This window comes from Eulemur rufifrons, chromosome 14 (genome assembly GCF_041146395.1).
Source record: "Eulemur rufifrons isolate Redbay chromosome 14, OSU_ERuf_1, whole genome shotgun sequence".
In the NCBI taxonomy this organism is placed as follows: Eukaryota; Metazoa; Chordata; class Mammalia; order Primates; family Lemuridae; genus Eulemur; species Eulemur rufifrons.
The window spans coordinates 957,103-976,378 of NC_090996.1; the positions used below are offsets into that span (position 1 = coordinate 957,103).

General features: G+C 44.6%; 1 protein-coding gene across 2 annotated transcripts; it reads right to left on the reverse strand.

Moving 5' to 3' along the window:
- Window positions 1–6,074: 6,074 nt before the first annotated feature.
- Window positions 6,075–9,557, reverse strand: ZNF785 (zinc finger protein 785). 2 transcript variants are annotated; one of them, XM_069486046.1, is made up of 3 exons: window positions 9,236–9,557; window positions 8,997–9,080; window positions 6,075–7,772 (listed from the first exon to the last, which is right to left on the reverse strand). In XM_069486046.1, the coding sequence occupies exons 1-3, from the start codon at window positions 9,438–9,440 to the stop codon at window positions 6,859–6,861; spliced, it is 1,203 nt and encodes a 400-aa protein (XP_069342147.1). In that variant the 5' UTR covers window positions 9,441–9,557; the 3' UTR covers window positions 6,075–6,858. The 2 variants fall into 2 exon arrangements, with proteins under 2 accessions (XP_069342147.1, XP_069342145.1); XM_069486044.1 differs by having other exon boundaries at window positions 8,952–9,080.
- Window positions 9,558–19,276: the final 9,719 nt, after the last annotated feature.

Here is a 19,276-nt window from a genome sequence, read left to right on the forward strand (position 1 = left end):
TAGCCTGGCGAACCCGGGAGACGGCCGGGATCTGGAATCTGGTCCCCATCCCTGGCGAGAAGTCGCACATAGCCTGGCAAACCCGGGAGACGGCCGAGGTAGGAGCCAGGTGCGTGTTTACAGTTAGGAGCGTGGCTGTGGTCCCCACGCTGCCCCTGGCACCCGCGGCTCCGCTCGCTCAGTCTCTGGACCCGAGCTGCAGGCGAAGGAACGTGCTTAGTGAGGAAAGATTCAGGATGGGGAAATTTTAAATCACGTTGTAATTTTTGCCAAATTAATGTACATAGTTTTTAAAAAGTAATACATAAGCCTTACAATCAAAAAAGTAGTCCCCCTGTAACCTTTCTCCCTGTTCCTTAGAGGCATCTACTTTTAGCTTTTTTCATTGATTTGAATTATATTGTACATACATTAAAATGCACAGATTTTCAATGTTCACCAACTTTTGGCAAATGTGTACACCTGTGTAACTGTCACCCAAAACAACATATAAGACATTGATGTCACCTCCAAATGTTTCCTTGAGCACCCTTCCAGTCAATATCTTTTATTGTGATAAAATACATGTGAGATAGAATAACCATTTTACTTTTTTTCCCATTTATTTTTTATTCGTGTATACTCATGGGGTACAAGTACAATTTTGTTACATTGATATATTACATTGTGGTCAATAGAATAATCATTTTAAACCATGCCATTCACTAGCATTTAGTACATTCACAATGTACAAACCATCATCATTTTCTTTTTTTTAATTTTTTCATTTTATTATTTTTTTAGAGAAGGAGTCTTGCTATGTTGCCCAGGCTGGTGTTCAGTAGCACCATCATAGTTCACTGCAGGACCATAGTTCACTGATCCTCCTGCCTCAGCCTCCAGAGTCTCTGGGGTCACAGGCATGCGCCACCTGCCCAGCCCCTCACCATTTCCTATTTTCATCACCCTGAAAGGAAACCCCCTACCCATTAAGCAGCCCCTCCCCTTTTCCCCTCTGCCAAGCCCCTGGCAATCACTGATCTGCTTTTTGTCTCTATGGACTTGCTTTCTCTGGATATTTCATATAAATTGAATCACATAACATGTGGCCTTTGTGCCTGGCTTCTGTCAGCATACTTTTCTCAAGGTTCATCCATGTTATAGCATGTATCAGTACCTCATTATCAGTACCTCTTTTGATGGCTCAATAATATTCTACTGTATGTATATATACTTAAAAATAATTAAAATGGATAATTTTTTTTTGAGACAGAGTCTCACTCTGTCGTCCTGGCTAAACTAGAGCACAGTGGTGTCATTGTAGATCACTGCAACCTCAAACTCCTGGGCTCAAGTGATCCTCCTACCTCAGCCTCCCAAGTAGACTACAGGCACGGGTCACCACACCCGGCTAATTTTTCTATTTTTAGTAGAGACAGGGTCTCGTTCTTGCTCAGGCTGGTCTCGAACTCCTGAACTCAAGTGATCCTCCCACATCAACCTTCCAGAGTGCTGGATTACAGGTGTGAGCCACTGTGTCCCGCCCATTTCTGCTTTAAGTTGTTTCAAAGTACCAAGGATAGCATCAATTCTTAAATCCTAATTTTTTTCCCTGGGAAAGCTCTGTCCTGGAGCCCTCAGTCCTCTCTCCAAACTGGACGGGGCCTCAGCTGTCTTCCAGGGTTCCCCCTTCCTGTTCTCCTGGGTTGTATCCTCCGCTTCCTAGATTCAACATCTTCCTCTTTACTTTTTAGTCAAGATGGGTCATCTTAATAGCTGGTAGCATTGGGCTCTAAGTACCATATGTCTTCATCCCCACATTTGGAATATTCCTGCAATCATGCAGGACACCAGAACACTCTTCGCTATGGGGCTGGTGGCTACAGAGGACACACAGGGCCGACCAGGTTCTGCTGTCAGCCTGGTCCTGGGCCCACTCCTTGCTTGGCTCTCCTGCCTGCCAGAGCACAGGCCCAGCTTCCCCTTTTTGTTCAACAATGTTAGTCATTGTTAATAATGCTAGTGCCTTTTCAGTCAAGATTTCTTTATATTTTCTGGCCTACCCTTGCTGTTTTTCACCAAGAATATTTTCTGGCTTTTAGTCTAATTTCTGCTGATCTTACCTCTTAACAATTATATGCTTATTGTATAACTTTGAGTCCTGGAAGTGCCTTACTGCCCTCACTGTGGTGAATAGTGCAGAAATAGGGTAAGGAAAAATGTACCCTCAGAAATAACTCCCTTTCTGACGGGGTTCGGTGGCTCACGCCTGTAATCCTAGCACTCTGGGAGGCCGAGGTGGGAGGATCACTCGAGGTCAGCAGTTTGAGACCAGCCTGAGCAAGAGCGAGACCCCGTCTCTACTAAAAATAGAAAGAAATGATCTGGACAGCTAAAAATGTATATATATATAAAAATTAGCCGTGCATGGTGGCGCATGCCTGTAGTCCCAGCTACTCGGGAGGCTGAGGCAGGAGGATCGCTTGAGCCCAGGAGTTTGGGGTTGCTGTGAGCTGGGCTGATGCCACGGCACTCTAGGCTGGGCAACAGAGTAAGACTCTGTCTCAAAAAAAAAAAAAAAGAAAGAAAGAAGTCCCTTTCTATTTTTTAAAAAATTTTGAAGTGTTGATTTTATTGATACATAATATTTATACATATTTATGGGGCACATGTGATATTTTGTTACATGCGTAGAATGTGTAATGATGAAGTCAGGGTACTAAGGGTATCCATCACCTCACATATTTCTTTGTGTTGGAAACATTTCAAGTCCTCTCTTCTAGCTATCTTGTAAGTATGCAAAATGTTGACTATACTCACCCAACTCTTCTATCAAACTTTAGAACTCACTCCTATCTAACTGTATGTTTGTAGCCATTAACCAACCTCTCTTCATTCCCTCTCCCTCCCCCCCAACACCCTTCCCAGTCTCTGGTATCCATAATCCTACTCCACCTCCGTAAGATAAACTATTTTAGCTCCCATGTGAGTGAGGACATGTGATATTTGTCTTTCTGTGTCTGGTTTATTTCACTTAACACGATGACCTCCATTTCCATCCATGTTGCTGCAAAAGACATGATTTCATTCTTATTTTTATGGCTGAATAGCATTCCATTGTGTATAAGTACATTTTCTTTATCCATTCGTCCACTGGTAAACACTTAGGTTGATTTCATATCTTTTTTTCTTTTTTTTTTTTTTTTTTTTTTTTTTTTTTTTTTTTTTTTTTTTTTTTGAGACAGAGTCTCACCCTGTTGCCCAGGCTAGAGTGAGTGCCGTGGCGTCAGCCTAGCTCACAGCAACCTCAAACTCCTGAGCTCAAGCGATCCTCCTGTCTCAGCCTCCCGAGTAGCTGGGACTACAGGCATGCGCCACCATGCCCGGCTAATTTTTTCTATATATATTTTTAGCTGTCCATATAATTTCTTTCTATTTTTAGTAGAGGTGGGGTCTCGCTCTTGCTCAGGCTGGTCTCGAACTCCTGAGCTCAAACGATCCGCCCACCTCGGCCTCCCAGAGTGCTAGGATTACAGGCGTGAGCCACCGCGCCCGGCCTCTTTTTTTTTTTTGAGACAGAGTCTCGCTCTGTTGCCCAGGCTAGAGTGAGTGCCGTGGCGTCAGCCTCGCTCACAGCAACCTCAAACTCCTGGGCTCAAGCAATCCTACTGTCTCAGCCTCCCGAGTAGCTGGGACTACAGGCATGTGCCACCATGCCCAGCTAACTTTATCTATATATTTTTAGTTGTCCAGATAATTTCTTTCTATTTTTAGTAGAGATGGGGTCTCACTCTTGCTCAGGCTGGTCTCGAACTCCTGATCTCGAGCGATCCACCCGCCTCGGCCTCCCAGAGTGCTAGGATTACAGGCGTGAGCCACCGCGCCCGGCTGATTCCATATCTTTGCTATTGTGAATAGCGCTGCAATAAACGTGGCGCTGCAGATACCTTTTTGATATACTGGTTTCTTTTTTTTTTTTTTTTTCTTCTATTGGTTTCTCCTGGGAGATATACTGGGTTTTTTTCCTTTGCATAAATACCCAGTACTGGAATTGCTGGATACTATGGTAGTTCTATTTTTAGTTTTTTGAAAAAAAATCTCCATACTGTTCTCCATAGTGGCTGTGCTAATTTACATTTCCCACCAACAGTGTATAAGAGTTCCCTTTTCTCCGAATCCTTGACAGCATCTGTTATTTTTTTGGATTTTTAATCACAGCCATTCTAACTGGAGTAAAATGGTATCTTATGTGGTTTTGATTTGTATTTCCCTGATTATTAGCGATATTGAGCATTTTCTTCATGTACCTATTGGCCACATGTGTGTCTTCTTTTGATTCTCCTTTTAAACAGAGTATTAACTGTAACTAACAAGATACTATAAAGCATTTCATCTGAACCAAAAAATACTTTTGTTTCTTCAGGTACTATGTTCTAAATCACTTCTCTGGACTAAGGATGGAGAAGACTTAAGAAGATGGAGCTAAACAATAAATTTGGTTAACTAATCAGATTGAAACAAACTTTCAAGTAAGACTAAAACTGTTCCATCATAAATGGCTGATATCATGTTGTTTCTCCTGCCATTCATTATAAAAATACACAGATGTTTTGCTTTCAAATTGTTTTATTGCCCATCAAATTGTAAATGTTTGTTCAAGACTCTTGATCGGGCTGGGCCCTGTGGCTCACGCCTATAATCCTAGCACTCTGGGAGGCTGAGGCGAGAAGATCACTTGAGCTCAGGAGTTTGAGACCAGCCTGAGCAAGAGTGAGACCCTGTCTCTACTAAAAACAGAAAAAAATTAGCCAGGCATGGTGGTGTGTGCCTGTAGTCCCAGCTACTCGGGAGGCTGAGGCAGAAGGATTGCTGGAGCTCAGGAGTTTGAGGTTGCTGTGAGCTAGGCTGATGCCACGGCACTCTAGCCTGGGCAACAGAGTGAGTCTCTGTCTCAAAAAAAAAGATTCTTGATCAATGATTATGAGAAGTCATAAAACATACAGGAGACATATGTAGTTCATAAATTTTACCTGTCAATAACAGGGTGCAACTGAACTTTAAGTGAGAGCAAAAGTTTCTTGCACACACTTCCTTAAGCTCAGGTGTTTAGGAGTAAAATGTATTGATATCTGCAACTGACTTTGAAATACATTAAAGAAAATAAAATGGGCCAGGCACAGTGGCTCATGGGAGGCCGAGGTGGGAGGATTGCTTGAGGCTAGGAGTTCAAGACCAGCCTGGGCAACATAGCTAGACCCCCCCTCTCTACAAAAAAACAGAAAAATTAGCTGGGCATGGTAGCATGTGCTTGTAGTCTCAGCTACTCAGGAGGCTGAAAGAAGGATCGTTTGAGCCCAGGAGTTTGAGGTTGCAGTGAGCTATAATGAGGCCACTGGGCAGCAGAGTGAGACTCTGTCTTGAAATGAAATGAAAAGAAAAGGAAAAAAAAGGAAAGAATAAAATGGATAGAGGGATGAATAGATGGGTTGCCATGTGAAAAGCATGGCAATAGGAAAAAAATGTTAATTGTAGAACCTAGGTGATGGGCATACGAGTGTTTACTGTAAAATTCTTTCAATTCTTGAATGTTTGGAAATTTTTATGGTAAAATGTTGGTGGGGGGGAAGATCAGTCATTTGCTCTTCAAACTATAAAGACATGCTAGGTGCCTTTACATGTATCACATTTTACCTCAGACAACCCTGTGAACTTGCCATTAGCCCCATTTTATAAATGAAACAACTAAGGCTCAGAAATGTTGAATCATATGCTAAAAGCCACATAGCTAGTGGGGACTGAGCTGAGCCTGGAATCCAGGTCTGCCAGTTCAGGAGGGGCTATGTGGTGAAGTAAAAATAACACCCAGTTCCCATTAATAATCATCTTTGGAACCCAGGAATTCAAAGAAGCAGTCTTTTGGTTCAAAGAGATATCTGAGTCATTCAGCACCAGTCCTGGCATGCAGACATGCTTAGATCCACCCACCTCTGTTTATTGCTTTAACAATAATGGATCTATTAGACCTAAATGCACCAGAAAGACCTCCCTTAACTGTTGTCATTTAAGAATTAGATTGGAAAGACCATGCCTTGATTTCAACTCTAATCAAAAGTAATTTATTCTTTCTTTAAAAAATAAAAAAAGAAGTCCCTAGCATTATAACTCCAGCTGCCATAAGCCCAAGAATACATCTTTATTCAAAACCAGGGAACGAGCAAATATCTGAGAGGAAGAAAATGCTGCAGTCACTAATTCATACAGTGAAGAGATGGACCAATTCTAAAGTTCATGTGCACTATGTACAGAGTGAAAGTGAAGCAGGACAGTTCCCCACCTGAGGCCATTGTCTATGGCCACCTCTGGACCAAAGAATGAGAACAATGTCTTGATACCACGTGTCTCCTTGCCAGATGTTTCACCTGCATTGGCTAACAGGAGAATCCTGGGAGGAGCTTCCTCCCATGGGGACAGGCCCATGGTGTGCCCTATATTCTGGGGGATCCAGATTCAGTGCAGGCTCCTTTAATAGGCATTTGCATCTGGGGTACCCCATCTTGGAGAAGCAGGAGAGACACTGGCCAAAAAAGACAGTGCTCTAAGGGAGAGAACAATCCAGAAGGAAAAGCCAGCCAGGCAAATGGTTTTCGGTGAAATAACCCCAAGTGGGGCATAGAACAAGCGGCTCTGGGAGCAGGAGCCTCGGAAAATGGCATCAGCCCTCAGGCAGCTTTTCAGATGCCTGCCTGCTTCTGCCCACGGACCTTCTCTGTGCCCCTGACCTCTGCTTTTTTCCTAACACAGTACTTCCTCTCCTTATCCCCCCAATGCATAAACTTTGCCTTTTCCTTACTACACTCTGATCAGCTTGTGCGAGCTCCATCACCCACACTCTTGAAACATATCTGGAAAGTACCGGAAATGAACTGGGGGATCCTGGCCTTCCAAAACTGGGATCGGCTCTGAAAGCCCTCCTGCAGCCCGCTGCCGCCTCAGCCTCTTGCTGCCAGAGCGGTGGGTCCACTGATGCGCTTCCAGGGCATACTTGCGCTTGAAACCTTTCCCGCACTCAGGGCAGGGGAAGGGCCGGCTGTCCGAGTGAACGCGCCGGTGACTGAGGAGGAGAGAAGAGTAGGTAAAGCGGAGGCCACAGTCAGGGCAGGGGTAGGGCTTCTCACCTGTGTGTGCGCGCCTGTGGATGGCCAGCAGGGAGGTGTAGGCGAAACGGAGGCCGCAGTCGGGACAGCTGTAGGGCTTCTCGCCTGTGTGCTTGCGCTGGTGAATGGCCAGCAGGTAGGGGTAGGTGAAGCGACTCTTGCACTCTGGGCATGGGTAGGGCTTTTCCCCAGTGTGAGCCCGCCTGTGGATGGCGAGGGAACCCCTCTGGCGGAAGCGGCGCCCACAGTGGGGACAAGGGTAGGGCTTTTCACCTGTGTGGATGAACTGATGCTGGAACAGGTACTTGCGCTGGGAGAAACAGGCCCGGCACTGGTCACAGGGGAAGGGCCGCTCCCCAGAGTGGACCCGCTGGTGGCTGGCCAGGAAGGAAGGGTAGCTGAAGTTGCGGCCACAGTCTGGGCAAGAGTAGGGTGGTCTGGGGGTTAGAGTGTCCTTGAGCCAAGGTTTGATGGGGCTTTGTCTCGGGTTCCTGCACAGCTCTGGGCAGGCAGCTTTGGGACTGGAGCCAGGCGGTATGTTGGCTGGCAACCAATCCTTGAGAGACATTTCTTCAGATTCCACTTTTTGTTTTGCACTCTTCTTCAGCCTTTCATTCTCCTCATTCCCATCCCTGGATCCTGAGATAGAGAAAAAGATAAAGCCCGAAACTTAGCAGTGTGTTCCAGACCATGTCCTGCCTTGGAAGACAGCATGAATGGCTGAGAATGAGGCCCCCTGGGAACACAGCTCAATGATGGAGGCCTCATTAAGCCCTGAAAGCCAACCTAGAGTAAAAGCAAATTCCACTGTCTGGAGGTTAACACAGGACGGCCTGAACACTGGAGATAATGGAAGAGGAGTTAACAATATTGAACACCTACTCTAAGTCAGATATTCAGAACAGTGATGGTCCCAGCCCTCATGGAGCTTACAGTCCTGAACTTATGTGTGCTCTTTTTGCAAAAGAGCCATTAATGACCTTTGATGCCATTCAAGGCCATCACCAAAATGCCTACGCTTGGACTGCACACTAGGTTCCATGGGAAGACCTCCCAGAACACTTACTATGACATCATGGCCGCAGGAAAAACATTTTGTCTTCATTTTGAAATCTGATGAATGGCATTATCTACTACACTGTGATCCACATAGTTAGATTCCAAGAGAAACATTTGTCTTTATTTTATCACAAGAAAAATTAAATTACATTTGTTTCCTCTTTTCCCTTTACTTCCCAGGAAGCTCAAGCTCTATTTTGTGTTCATCTGGGGTTTTTTTGTTGTTGTTTGTTTGTTTGTTTTGAGACAGAGTCTCGCTCTGTTGCCCAGGCTAGAGTGCCGTGGTGTCAGCCTAGCTCACAGCAACCTCAAACTCCCGGGCTCAAGTGATCCTCCTGCCTCAGCCTCCCGAGTAGCTGAAACTACAGGCATGCGCCACCATGCCTGGCTAATTTTTTTCTCTATATATTTTTAGCTGTCCAGATCATTTCTTTTCTGTTTTTAGTAGAGACGGGGTCTCGCTCTTGCTCAAGCTGGTCTCAAACTCTTGACCTCGAGCGATCCTCCCGCCTCGGCCTCCCAGAGTGCTAGGGTTACAGGTGTGAGCCACCTCGCCCGGCCTCAACTGGGTTTTTCCAGGATGATTAATTGGCTCTATAGGTCCAAATTTAGCTGTTCTCTTGGGCTATTATGCAGTGAGATAAGGTGCAGGGAGCCACGATGGGACTCTGGAGGGGTCAGTGTGTCCTGAGGATCTGAGTTGTGGGGTGGGGGTGGAGGTTTCTCAAAGGCCACACACTAGGGTTTCAAATGAAGTACCTGCTACCTTTCCCGTGCCTCTGCTAACAGCAGCCGAGCTCTCACCCGCCGGATCCTGGGCTTCCGGGCTCCATGCCTCTACCTCTCCTTCCACCCAAGAGACAAAAGCGGGTTTGGGGCCTGAAAAACCTGCGAAGGAGAAACACTAGTCTCGGCTGAGAACACAGGAGGGGAGGACGAGGCTGCTTTCCCAGTGCCCCGCCTCCAGCCCACCCGCCCCTGGGGACAGCAATCCCCCCATCCCGCAGATCACTGGGGGTACCGGCCCGAGCGCCGGGCCTCACCCAGCGCGCCCAGGTAGCCGTAGGTGTCCCGCATCACGTCCCGGTACAGGGCCCTCTGCGCGGGCCGCAGACACCGCCACTCCTCCGAGGAGAAGTACACGGCCACGTCCGCAAAGCTCACGGCCCCCCGCCTTCTTTCCCTCGTCCGCGGGGGCCGGGCCTCCCCGAGCACATCCTCCGGGCGCGGAGCCAGGGGCGGCCCCATAGGACACCTCCTAAATGCTTGACAAAGAGGGGCTTCCAGGATACGTGGAAACGCTGAGCTTCCCTGTCTTTCCTCAGAGAAGTCCGTAGGGGCCCCTAGCGCTGCCCTTAGCCAAGATGGCGCCTTTCCGGCGTCAACGCCCCTTGCTTTTCCTCTCCGCCCTTACATACCGGGGAGCAGACCGGACCACAGGGAAGGCTGGACCCGCAACACAGCCGATAGACGACATGAGTTGATTGGACAGCACTGGGAAGCCAGGGAAGAATGGAGGCTACGATTGGTCTCTCCGGGGCGGCCTGTTTGAAAGGCTGAGGGTGAAGGGGCAACTGATCTGAACGTGGTTGGGGGGCCTTGGTGTCTCTCCTAACTCGCTTTTCCCGGACGGCAACCTAGGAGGGAGGCTCTACCCGGTTGACTCTACTCCCTCCTGCCACTTAGGTGGGACCTCTTACAGGCGGATTCGGATGTCCCAGGGCTTCGAGGTGAGTAAAAGCTGAAGGGCAAAGACTGAGGCGGATTCTGGAGGTGAGGGAGTGAGGGACGGCCCATCCCAACTCTGTGCCCTCTGCACTCAGGGCAGGGCTAGCCCGGGGTGGCGGCTACCCAGCATTTGATTTGGCCTTTGCCCCGAGGTCACAGGTATCTTCCCTTTTAGAAATGCAGAAGGCCGGGTGGCCTGCCGGATTCAAAGTCAGCTGGTCCCCAGGTTCAGTTAAGTAAGTGCTTAGTGTAGGGCCCTGCACAAAGTAAGTACTTAATAAATATGGGTTTATAGTTATTATTGTAATTATTATTACCATCTGTGTTCTGTCTCTACCAGAAAACCTGTATTCAAATTACAGCTGATAAATGAATCATAAAACTGGGAAATGAATCACATCATCACTTAAGACTGTTCTTCAAACCTTTCCAATCAAGTATTCCTAGAAGCAGTGGAGGAAAGTTCTAGATGTGTAACAAAAAGCTGCCCATCCCCACAGTGAAACCACTTTGAAGACATAGCTTTAAAATTTACATGAATTTACGTTCTATTTCATAATATAACCAGATTGAAAAGAATATATAGTCAAAAGTAAGTTTCTCAAATATTGGACTCTTACACTACTGGTGGAGTATGAGTTGGGGTAACTGCTTTGGAAAACTGATAGTAACTACTAAAGCTGGAATATATGCATACCCAATGACCCAGCTATTCCATCCCTACCTATATACTCAACAGAAATGCATACATATATGTTTCCTCTTAAGACATGTACTCATGTGTTCTCAGAAATACTAGTTGCAATAGCCAAAAACTGGAAACTATCTTCAACAGTAGAATGGATCAATAAATTGCAGCATATTCATTAAATGGAATACTATTCAGAAACGAGAGTGAATGATCTACAACTACATGTACAATATGGATGAATCTTGCAGGAAAAGAAGCCAGCCACAAAATAGTATGTAATATATGATTCCAAGAGATTGCCAGAAGCAGGGAGGAGAAAACATATTTCCACACTCTGGGACTTCCTGACTGACTTGAATTCCAGCAGTGCAGAGTTAGTGCCTGCTCTGCAGGCTCTGGGTTAGGCCCTGTGGCTGCAGGAAAAACTCAGGAATAAAATGGAAGTCTGCACTGTGATTTCCAGCAAGAGAGAGAGGAGGAAGAGCTGATAGAAAAGCTCCAGAAGGAGACCCATAAAAATTAGGATTCTGAGGATAAGAATGAATTTAAAACATATCTGGGTGCAGGTGCAGTGGCTCACAGCTTTAGCACTTCGAGAGCCTGAAGCAGGAGGATCGCTAGAGGCCAGAAGTTCAAGACCAGCATGGGCAACACAGCAAGATGCCATCACTAAAAACAACAGAAAAATTAGATGAGTGTGATGGCACGCACCTGTAGTCCCAGCTACTCACAAGCCTAAAGCAGGAGGATCACTTGAGCCCAGGAGTTTGAATTTGCAGTGAGCTATTATGACACCACTGCACTCTAGCCCAGGCAACAGAGTGTGACCCTGTCTTTTTTTTTTTTTTTTTGAGACAGAGTCTCACTCTGTTGCCCAGGCTAGAGTGAGTGCCGTGGCGTCAGCCTAGCTCACAGCAACCTCAAACTCCTGAGCTCAAGCGATCCTCCTGTCTCAGCCTCCCGAGTAGCTGGGACTACAGGCATGCACCACCATGCCCGGCTAATTTTTTTTTTATATATATATTTTTAGCTGTCCATATAATTTCTTTCTATTTTTAGTAGAGATGGGGTCTCGCTCTTGCTCAGGCTGGTCTCGAACTCCTGAGCTCAAAGGATCCGCCCACCTCGGCCTCCCAGAGTGCTAGGATTACAGGCGTGAGCCACCGCGCCCGGCCTGTGACCCTGTCTTAAAAAAAAAATGCCCAACACCATCTGGCCCCCAATCTTGACTACATGCTCTTCAGGAGCCAAGCCTATGAGAAGAATGAGTTCCCCAGCAGCAGAACTAGATGTCCCCTGTCTCTGAACCAGGTTCTGGACTGAAAACAATTAGAACCTTGACCTTGATTCCCATTGAGAGACTAAGGAATATCTCAGTTCTGTGTACTCATAGCTCTTCCACTTCCCCAAACCCAGTGTCATTAAAATAAAATTGGAAATTGGAGGCCGGGCGCGGTGGCTCACGCCTGTAATCCTAGCACTCTGGGAGGCCGAGGCGGGTGGATCGCTCGAGGTCAGGAGTTCGAGACCAGCCTGAGCAAGAGCGAGACCCCGTCTCTACTAAAAATAGAAAGAAATTATCTGGCCAACTAAAATATATATAGAAAAAATTAGCCGGGCATGGTGGTGCATGCCTGTAGTCCCAGCTACTCGGGAGGCTGAGGCAGTAGGATTGCTTAAGCCCAGGAGTTTGAGGTTGCTGTGAGCTAGGCTGACGCCATGGCACTCACTCTAGCCAGGACAACAAAGCGACATTCTGTCTCAAAAAAAAAAAAAAAAAAAAAATTGGAAATTGGAAATGAAAAAAATATGATTCCATTTATATAAAATATAAAAACAGGCAAACCTAATCCAAGCTAAATAAAATCAGGATAGTGGGTCACTTTTACGCTTCTAGGATGCAGGTAATGTTCTGTTTCTTGATCCAGGGGCTGGTTACTCAGATGTGTTCAGTTTGTAAAAAGTGAGCTAGGCACTTATGTGAGTGTGCCTTTATGTATATGATGCTTCAATTTAAAAAGTCTCCTTTCCCTCCCCAGTGGCAACCTCTAGTACCAGTTTCTTGTGTTTTTCCTGATGTAGTTCATGTACATAAAAGCATATGTACCTTTTGGTTTTTCTTTTCGCAAGTAGCATACTAAACATGCTGTTTACATTGCTTTTTTTTCCCACTTAATATATCTTGCAGATTGTTCAACTTGTTCAACTGCAGCACATAAAGATCTTTTTTTTTTTTTTTTTTGAGACAGTCTCACTCTCTTGCCAGGGCTAGAGTGCCATGGTGTCAGCCTAGCTCACAGCAACCTCAAACTCCTGGGCTCAAGCGATCTTCCTGCCTCAGCCTCTCGGGTTGCTGGGACTACAGGCATGCACCATGATGCCCGACTAATTTTTCTATTAATATTTTTGGTAGAGAGAAGGTCTTGCTCTTGCTCAGGCTGGTCTCAAACTCCTGAGCTCAAGCAATCCTCCCACCTCGGCCTCCCAGAGTGCTAGGATCACAGGCGTGAGCCACCGCGCCCGGCCAAGATCCTTTTTTTAATGGCTGCATAGTGTTCCATTGTATGGATGAAACTATTTAACCCATTTTCTGTTGTCTTAATTACCTTTTTGGATTGTCCAATTAGTTTGTTTTTCAGATATACTTTTATAAACTGATGCAGTCATATCTTTAGAAATACAGTTGACCCTTGAACAACATGGGTTTGAACTGCACAAGTCCACTTATACACAGATTTTTTTCAATAAATATATTGGAAAATCTTTTCAAGATTTGTGACAATTTGAAAAAACAGATGAACCATGCAGCCTAGAAATATTGAAAAAATTATGTCTTGAATGCATAAAATATATGTAGATACTGGTTTATTTTATCATTTACTACCATAAAATATACACAAATATAAAAAAAAAATTTTTTTGAGATGGGGTCTTGTTATATTGCCAGGCTGGTCATAAAAAGTTAAAATTGATCAAAACTTACATACAAAAACACTTACAGACCATACATGGCACCATTTTCAGTAGAGAGAAATGTAAATATATGTAAAGATGCAATATTAAATCATAACTACATAAAATTAACTGTAGTACTGTTACAGCAAGTGTTCTAGCGAGCGGGTGGTCCCGAGGACAAACCGAGTGGCACATGGAGAGTTGGAGAATCAAGGTTTATTTGCCAGCAGGCTCAGAGAGGTCTCGCCACCAAATTCTGAGCCCCCTCTACCCGATTTTTCCCACTTTTATTAGGTTGGGGTGGTCCGAGGGGCAGGGTCTCAGGTGGCTGATGGGCCAGGTAATAGGTGGGGGTCTTCCTTATCAGTACATACTGTACTTCTGTAATAATTTCATAGCCATGTCCTTTTGCTATTGCAGTGAGCTCAAGTGTTGCGAGGATCCACTTCAAACGCCATGTGATGCAAATCATCTCTGCTTGAGCAGTTGTCTCTCCAGTAATTTGCATATCACAGCAAAAAGTGATCTCTCATGGTTCTCTTGTATTTTTTATCGTGTTTAGTGCAATACTTTAAACTTTGATTAACACCATGGAACCCATACAGAGTACCCCTAGAGATGTTGGAAGTGCTGCCAAGAAGCAAAGAAAAGTCATGACATTATAAGAAAAAGTTGAATTGCTTAATATATACTGTAGATTGAGGTCTGCAGCTGCAGTTGCCCGCCATTTTGAGATAAGTGAATCCAGTGTAAGGACCACTTGTTTCAGGAAAATCCTGGGACACTATAGAAAGACCACCTTCCAAACTGAGATGGAGTCAAGAGACCAAAGAATGACTCAGACAAGTCCAGCTTGTCGAGTCAAATGTGTTTATTAGAGTTTACTTACACAGGGCGCTCACTGTGGATGACACAGGGATTCTCCCAAGAGCAAGATCCACCTGGCCTACCCATGGTGTCACTTTAAACTGGAGATTTTAGTTTGACAATTAGCTAAAGGGTACTATAGCACAGTTAAGGCTGTTCTCAAGCAGTCAGGGCTGGTTTAAGCCAGTTGCCTATCAGTCAAGAAAGAGGGCCAGGCGCGGTGGCTCACGCCTGTAATCCTAGCACTCTGGGAGGCCGAGGTGGGCGGATCCTTTGAGCTCAGGAGTTCGAGACCAGCCTGAGCAAGAGCGAGACCCCATCTCTACTAAAAATAGAAAGAAATTATATGGACAGCTAAAAATATATATAGAAAAAATTAGCCGGGCATGGTGGTGCATGCCTGTAGTCCCAGCTACTCGGGAGGCTGAGACAGGAGGATCGCTTGAGCTCAGGAGTTTGAGGTTGCTGTGAGCTAGGCTGACGCCACGGCACTCACTCTAGCCTGGGCAACAGAGTGAGACTCTGTCTCAAAAAAAAAAAAAAAAAGAAAGAGCTAAAGCACATCTCCTGTGGCTTGTAGTTATCTCTGATATTTGCTTAATCTATTTTGTAACAATTTTATTGAGCAATCCCAGCTAGCACAATATTTCTGTGTGTGGTAGGGAATTTTGTATTTTTCTTTCACCATTGTAAAAACAAGAAAAGGAAATTCATGAAGCTTTCACTGCAGCTATGCCAGCAGGCACGAAAACCTTGCACTTTTTGCAAAATACCTTTTTACCTGGTATTGAAAATGCAGCTTTTGTCAATCATTGAAAGGGTGAAAATAGAGTAAAAAAAATAAAGAATAGAAAATGCAGCTTTTATGTGGGTGCAGTATTGCTATAAGAAAGGCATACATATAGGCTCTAACATGATTTGAGAGTGAAATTATATGACAACTTAAAGCAAAAGGAAGGTGAAGCATCTAAAGCTAGAGAACTTAATGCCAGCAAAGGAGGGTGTGACAATTTTAGAAAGAAGTTTGGCTTTAAGAATGACAAGGTAACAGAAGAAGCAGCTTCTGCCGACCACAAGGCAGAAGGCAAGTTCCCAGACACCATTAAGAAAATCATGAGGAGAAAGGATATCTGCCTCAAATAGGTTTTGTTTTTTGGTTTTTTGTTGCCCAGGTATGAGGGCAGTGGTGTGATCACAGCTCACAGCAATCTCAAATTCCTGGGCTCGAGTGATCCTCCTGCCTCTCGGCCTCCCGAGTAGCTGAGACTACAGAGGCATGTCACCACGCCTGGATAATTTCTCCATTTTTTACAGAGATGGGGTCTGGCTCTTGCTCATGCTGGTCTCAAACTCCTGACCTCAAGCGATCTTCTCACCTTCCCAGAGTGCTAGCATTAGAGGTGCGAGCCACCACGCCCCGCCAGTTAAATTTATTCCTAAGTATTTTATTCTTTTCAGAACTGACACTGTTAGCTTTTTTTGATGAATATTTGGGTTTGGACTGTGTTTTGGCACTTCATCTTTATCCAACCATTGTGCCAAATGCTTGTGATTGTTAAAAAGAATCCATTTTTCATCACACGTAATAATACGGTGTAGAAATGGTTCGCCTTTATGTCGTGACAGCAAAGAAAGGCATGCTTTGAGACGATTTTTCTTCTGATGCCCATTTAATTCATACAGAACCCATCTATCCAGCTTCTTTACCTTGCCGATTTGTTTCAAATAGTCCAATATTGTTGGAATAGTAACATCAAACCTTGCTGCTAATTCATGTGTAGGTTGAGATGGATTTGCTTCCACTACAGCTTTCAGCTCATCTTTATCCACTTTAGTCTCAGGTCACCCACATGGCTCCTTTTCAAGATTAAAATTGCCGGAATGGAACTTCTCAAACCGTCAACGTACTGTTCGTTCATTAGCCACATCCTTTCTTTGGTGTCAGTTTGGTGGTACAGTGTTGGTATTATCCACTACAGCTTCATGAAACCTGGTCAATTACAGCTTGGATAAAATGATGAGGATGCTTGCGATTAAGCAGCTGAGATTAGTCAGTAGAGACAGGCCAATCCTCTTACAAGACAATGCTCTACCACCTGTCGTACAAACAACGCTGCTCAAACTATAGCTGCTGGACTTGGAAACTCTGTCATCCACCATATTCACCAGACCTTGCACCAACTCACTACCACTTCTTCCAGGCTTTGGACCACTTCTTGCAAGGAAAAATATTCAATTCTCAACAAGCTGTGGAAAACACCATTTCCAATTTCATTGCCACTTGCTCTCCAGGCTTCTTCGCTGCTGGCATAAATAAGTTATAGATGGCAACACTGTGTCGATAGTTTAGGTGCACACTTTGATTAATTGTACTGCTTCTTGTTTGAGATATAATAAACTATGCTTTTTGATTTGAAATTGGACATTTCATATTTGATAACCTAATAGTTAGTCATACCCTTCAGTTCCAGGGAAATGCCTCTGAGTGTATAATTTAAGTGAAAGTGTTGTAAGGTCCTTATATTATTCTAGAGTATGGAGATTTTGGTCAACATTAGGGTTTTTTCCCCCTAAAAGATAAAAACCTTTTCAATTCTTCAGCAAGTCCCTATGAAAATAATGTGCTTAAAATAAAAGTTAAAGAGGACCAGCCTGAGCAAGAGCGAGACCCCGTCTCTACTAAAAATAGAAAGAAATTATCTGGACAACTAAAATATTATATATATAGAAAAAATTAGCCAGGCATGGTGGCGCATGCCTATAGTCCCAGCTACTCGGGAGGCTGAGGCAGGAGGATCGCTTGAGCCCAGGAGTTTGAGGTTGCTGTGAGCTAGGCTGATGCCACGGCACTCTAAGCCAGGGCAACAGAGTGAGACTCTGTCTCAAAAAAAAAAGAGAGACAAAAACTGGGTCTCGCTCTTGCTCAGGCTGGTCTTGAACTCCTGAGCTCAAACGATCCGCCGGCCTCAGCCTCCCAGAGTGCTAGGATTACAGGCTGAGCCACCATACCCGGCCTTTCCATTGTAATTTTTAAAAACCAACTTATTTACTTCCAAAAGCAGATTTCTTTAACACCACTCATAGGATTTGTACAAAGTATTCTGTGAGTATATTTATTTTATTTGCAAGAATGACTCATGGTTAGCAGCAGACAGAGCCAGGCTCACGGACTTGTAAAATGGCAACAGCTGTAAGCAAGACTGCCCGATCATGTAGTGACATCTTTTCTTTTAGGTGCTCCTGTCTTTTTTCCAGAGATGTTGACATTAACTTTCACTTCTGTGTGTCAGTATTTCCTCTTTTTGCTTTCAGTGATATTCTTTGAACTAGTAACTTTGCTATGTTGATTGTTAAAATTTAATTCCCACAGATTTATAATACTTTTTTGCATTTTCCCAGTTTCTTGACTGATTGTTCTTGGGATTTGGAAAAACATATAAATTTCCCAAGAAATGCTGGAAAGAATTCCCACATGTGCACACTTGAAGAAGCCACAAGAGGGACCAGGAAGGCGAGAAGAATGTAGGGTATGAAAGCTAAGTTACAAGAGAGTTTAAGTAGGAAAATTAAGGTAAATAAAATAAAAGGTGAAGTATTGATTTGTTAATTAGGTCATTGGTCATCCTAAAGGACAGTTTCAGTGGAACAGTACGTCATATAGCTGCTGGCTTTGGAGTCAGATCTGGTGTAGAGTACTGGCCCTCAGAATTACCTGTGTGATACATACATGATCCTGGGCAAGTAATTTAATATCACTGAGCCTCACTTTCGTCTTCTGTTAAAGGGAGATAATATCTACTGTCAGATCTGGAATTTGAAACTATCCTACTTACAAGTTAATAAATTAATCTGTTACTGTTTCATGGATTCTGGCAGAAAACAAGAGATTCCTGGGTCAAAGACAACAGACCTATTGTTCACGGCACAACAAGCAACGTGAGCATGTAGGCATTGGTTCCTTTTGCCTCCTACAGAGGCAACATGGGAGGGGCCCAAATGGATGCTAGGCACACTAGCTTGGGGAACCTGCTGTTTTATAGTAAGCAGTTGGTAAGCTGCTTTTTGTCCCAGATGGAGACATTACCTCTCCCCCCTGAGACATGGCCTGGGTAAAGAGTGGCTACGGCTTTGCTTATTTTTTTATTTAATTTTTTGCTATACTCACAGTTATAGTTTATTGAAGCAAAAGGATACAGATTAAAATCAGCTAAGGGAAGAAGTACATGGGGCAAAATCCAGAAGAAACCAGACACAAAATTTCAGATGTCCACCCCCAGTGGAGTTGTACAGGGATGTGCTTAATCCTCTTATTAATGATTTGTGACAATATGTGCCAATTGTTTCCAACCAGGGAAGTTTACCTGAGATTTGGTGTCCAGGATTTTTATTGGGGGTCAGTCACATAGGCTTGGAGTACCTACATGATTGACCTCAGCTACTCAGAACCCAGCCTCCCAGAGCGAAAATTGGTGTTAACCAGAAATCACATTGTTAGGATAAATCTACCTGATCCAACTTGTATGGTATGGCCCAAGACCTCCAGGATACAAAAACACTAATCAAACAGAATATTCCAAGGGCTCAGTAGTTATTTCCCAGGAGCAGGCCAAGTGCCAGTCCTAAAGGTGAGCTTTCCTTGGAATGTGCAGGGTTTGAGAAACCTACACCTGAGTTAACCCATTCCCATTCCTACACACACATAATCATGAGTCCACTGTGCCTGGGGAACTACAGTGATTTTTTTTCTCTCCCTCTCTTTTTTTTTCTTTTGAGACAGGGTCTTGCTCTGTTGCCTAGGCTACAGTGCAGTGGTATCATCATAGTTCACTGTAACCTTAAATGC

What these genes read in the sequence shown, in the direction of transcription:
- ZNF785 (XM_069486044.1), bottom strand. Translation starts at nt 9,440, where the DNA reads ATGGGGCCGCCCCTGGCTCCGCGCCCGGAGGATGTGCTCGGGGAGGCC. An exon ending in CGGCTACCTGGGCGCGCTGG is followed by an intron (nt 9,081 to 9,235) that starts GTGAGGCCCGGC and finishes TCTCCTTCGCAG; the next exon opens with GTTTTTCAGGCCCCAAACCC. An exon ending in AGGCACGGGAAAGGTAGCAG is followed by an intron (nt 7,773 to 8,951) that starts GTACTTCATTTG and finishes TCTCTATCTCAG; the next exon opens with GATCCAGGGATGGGAATGAG.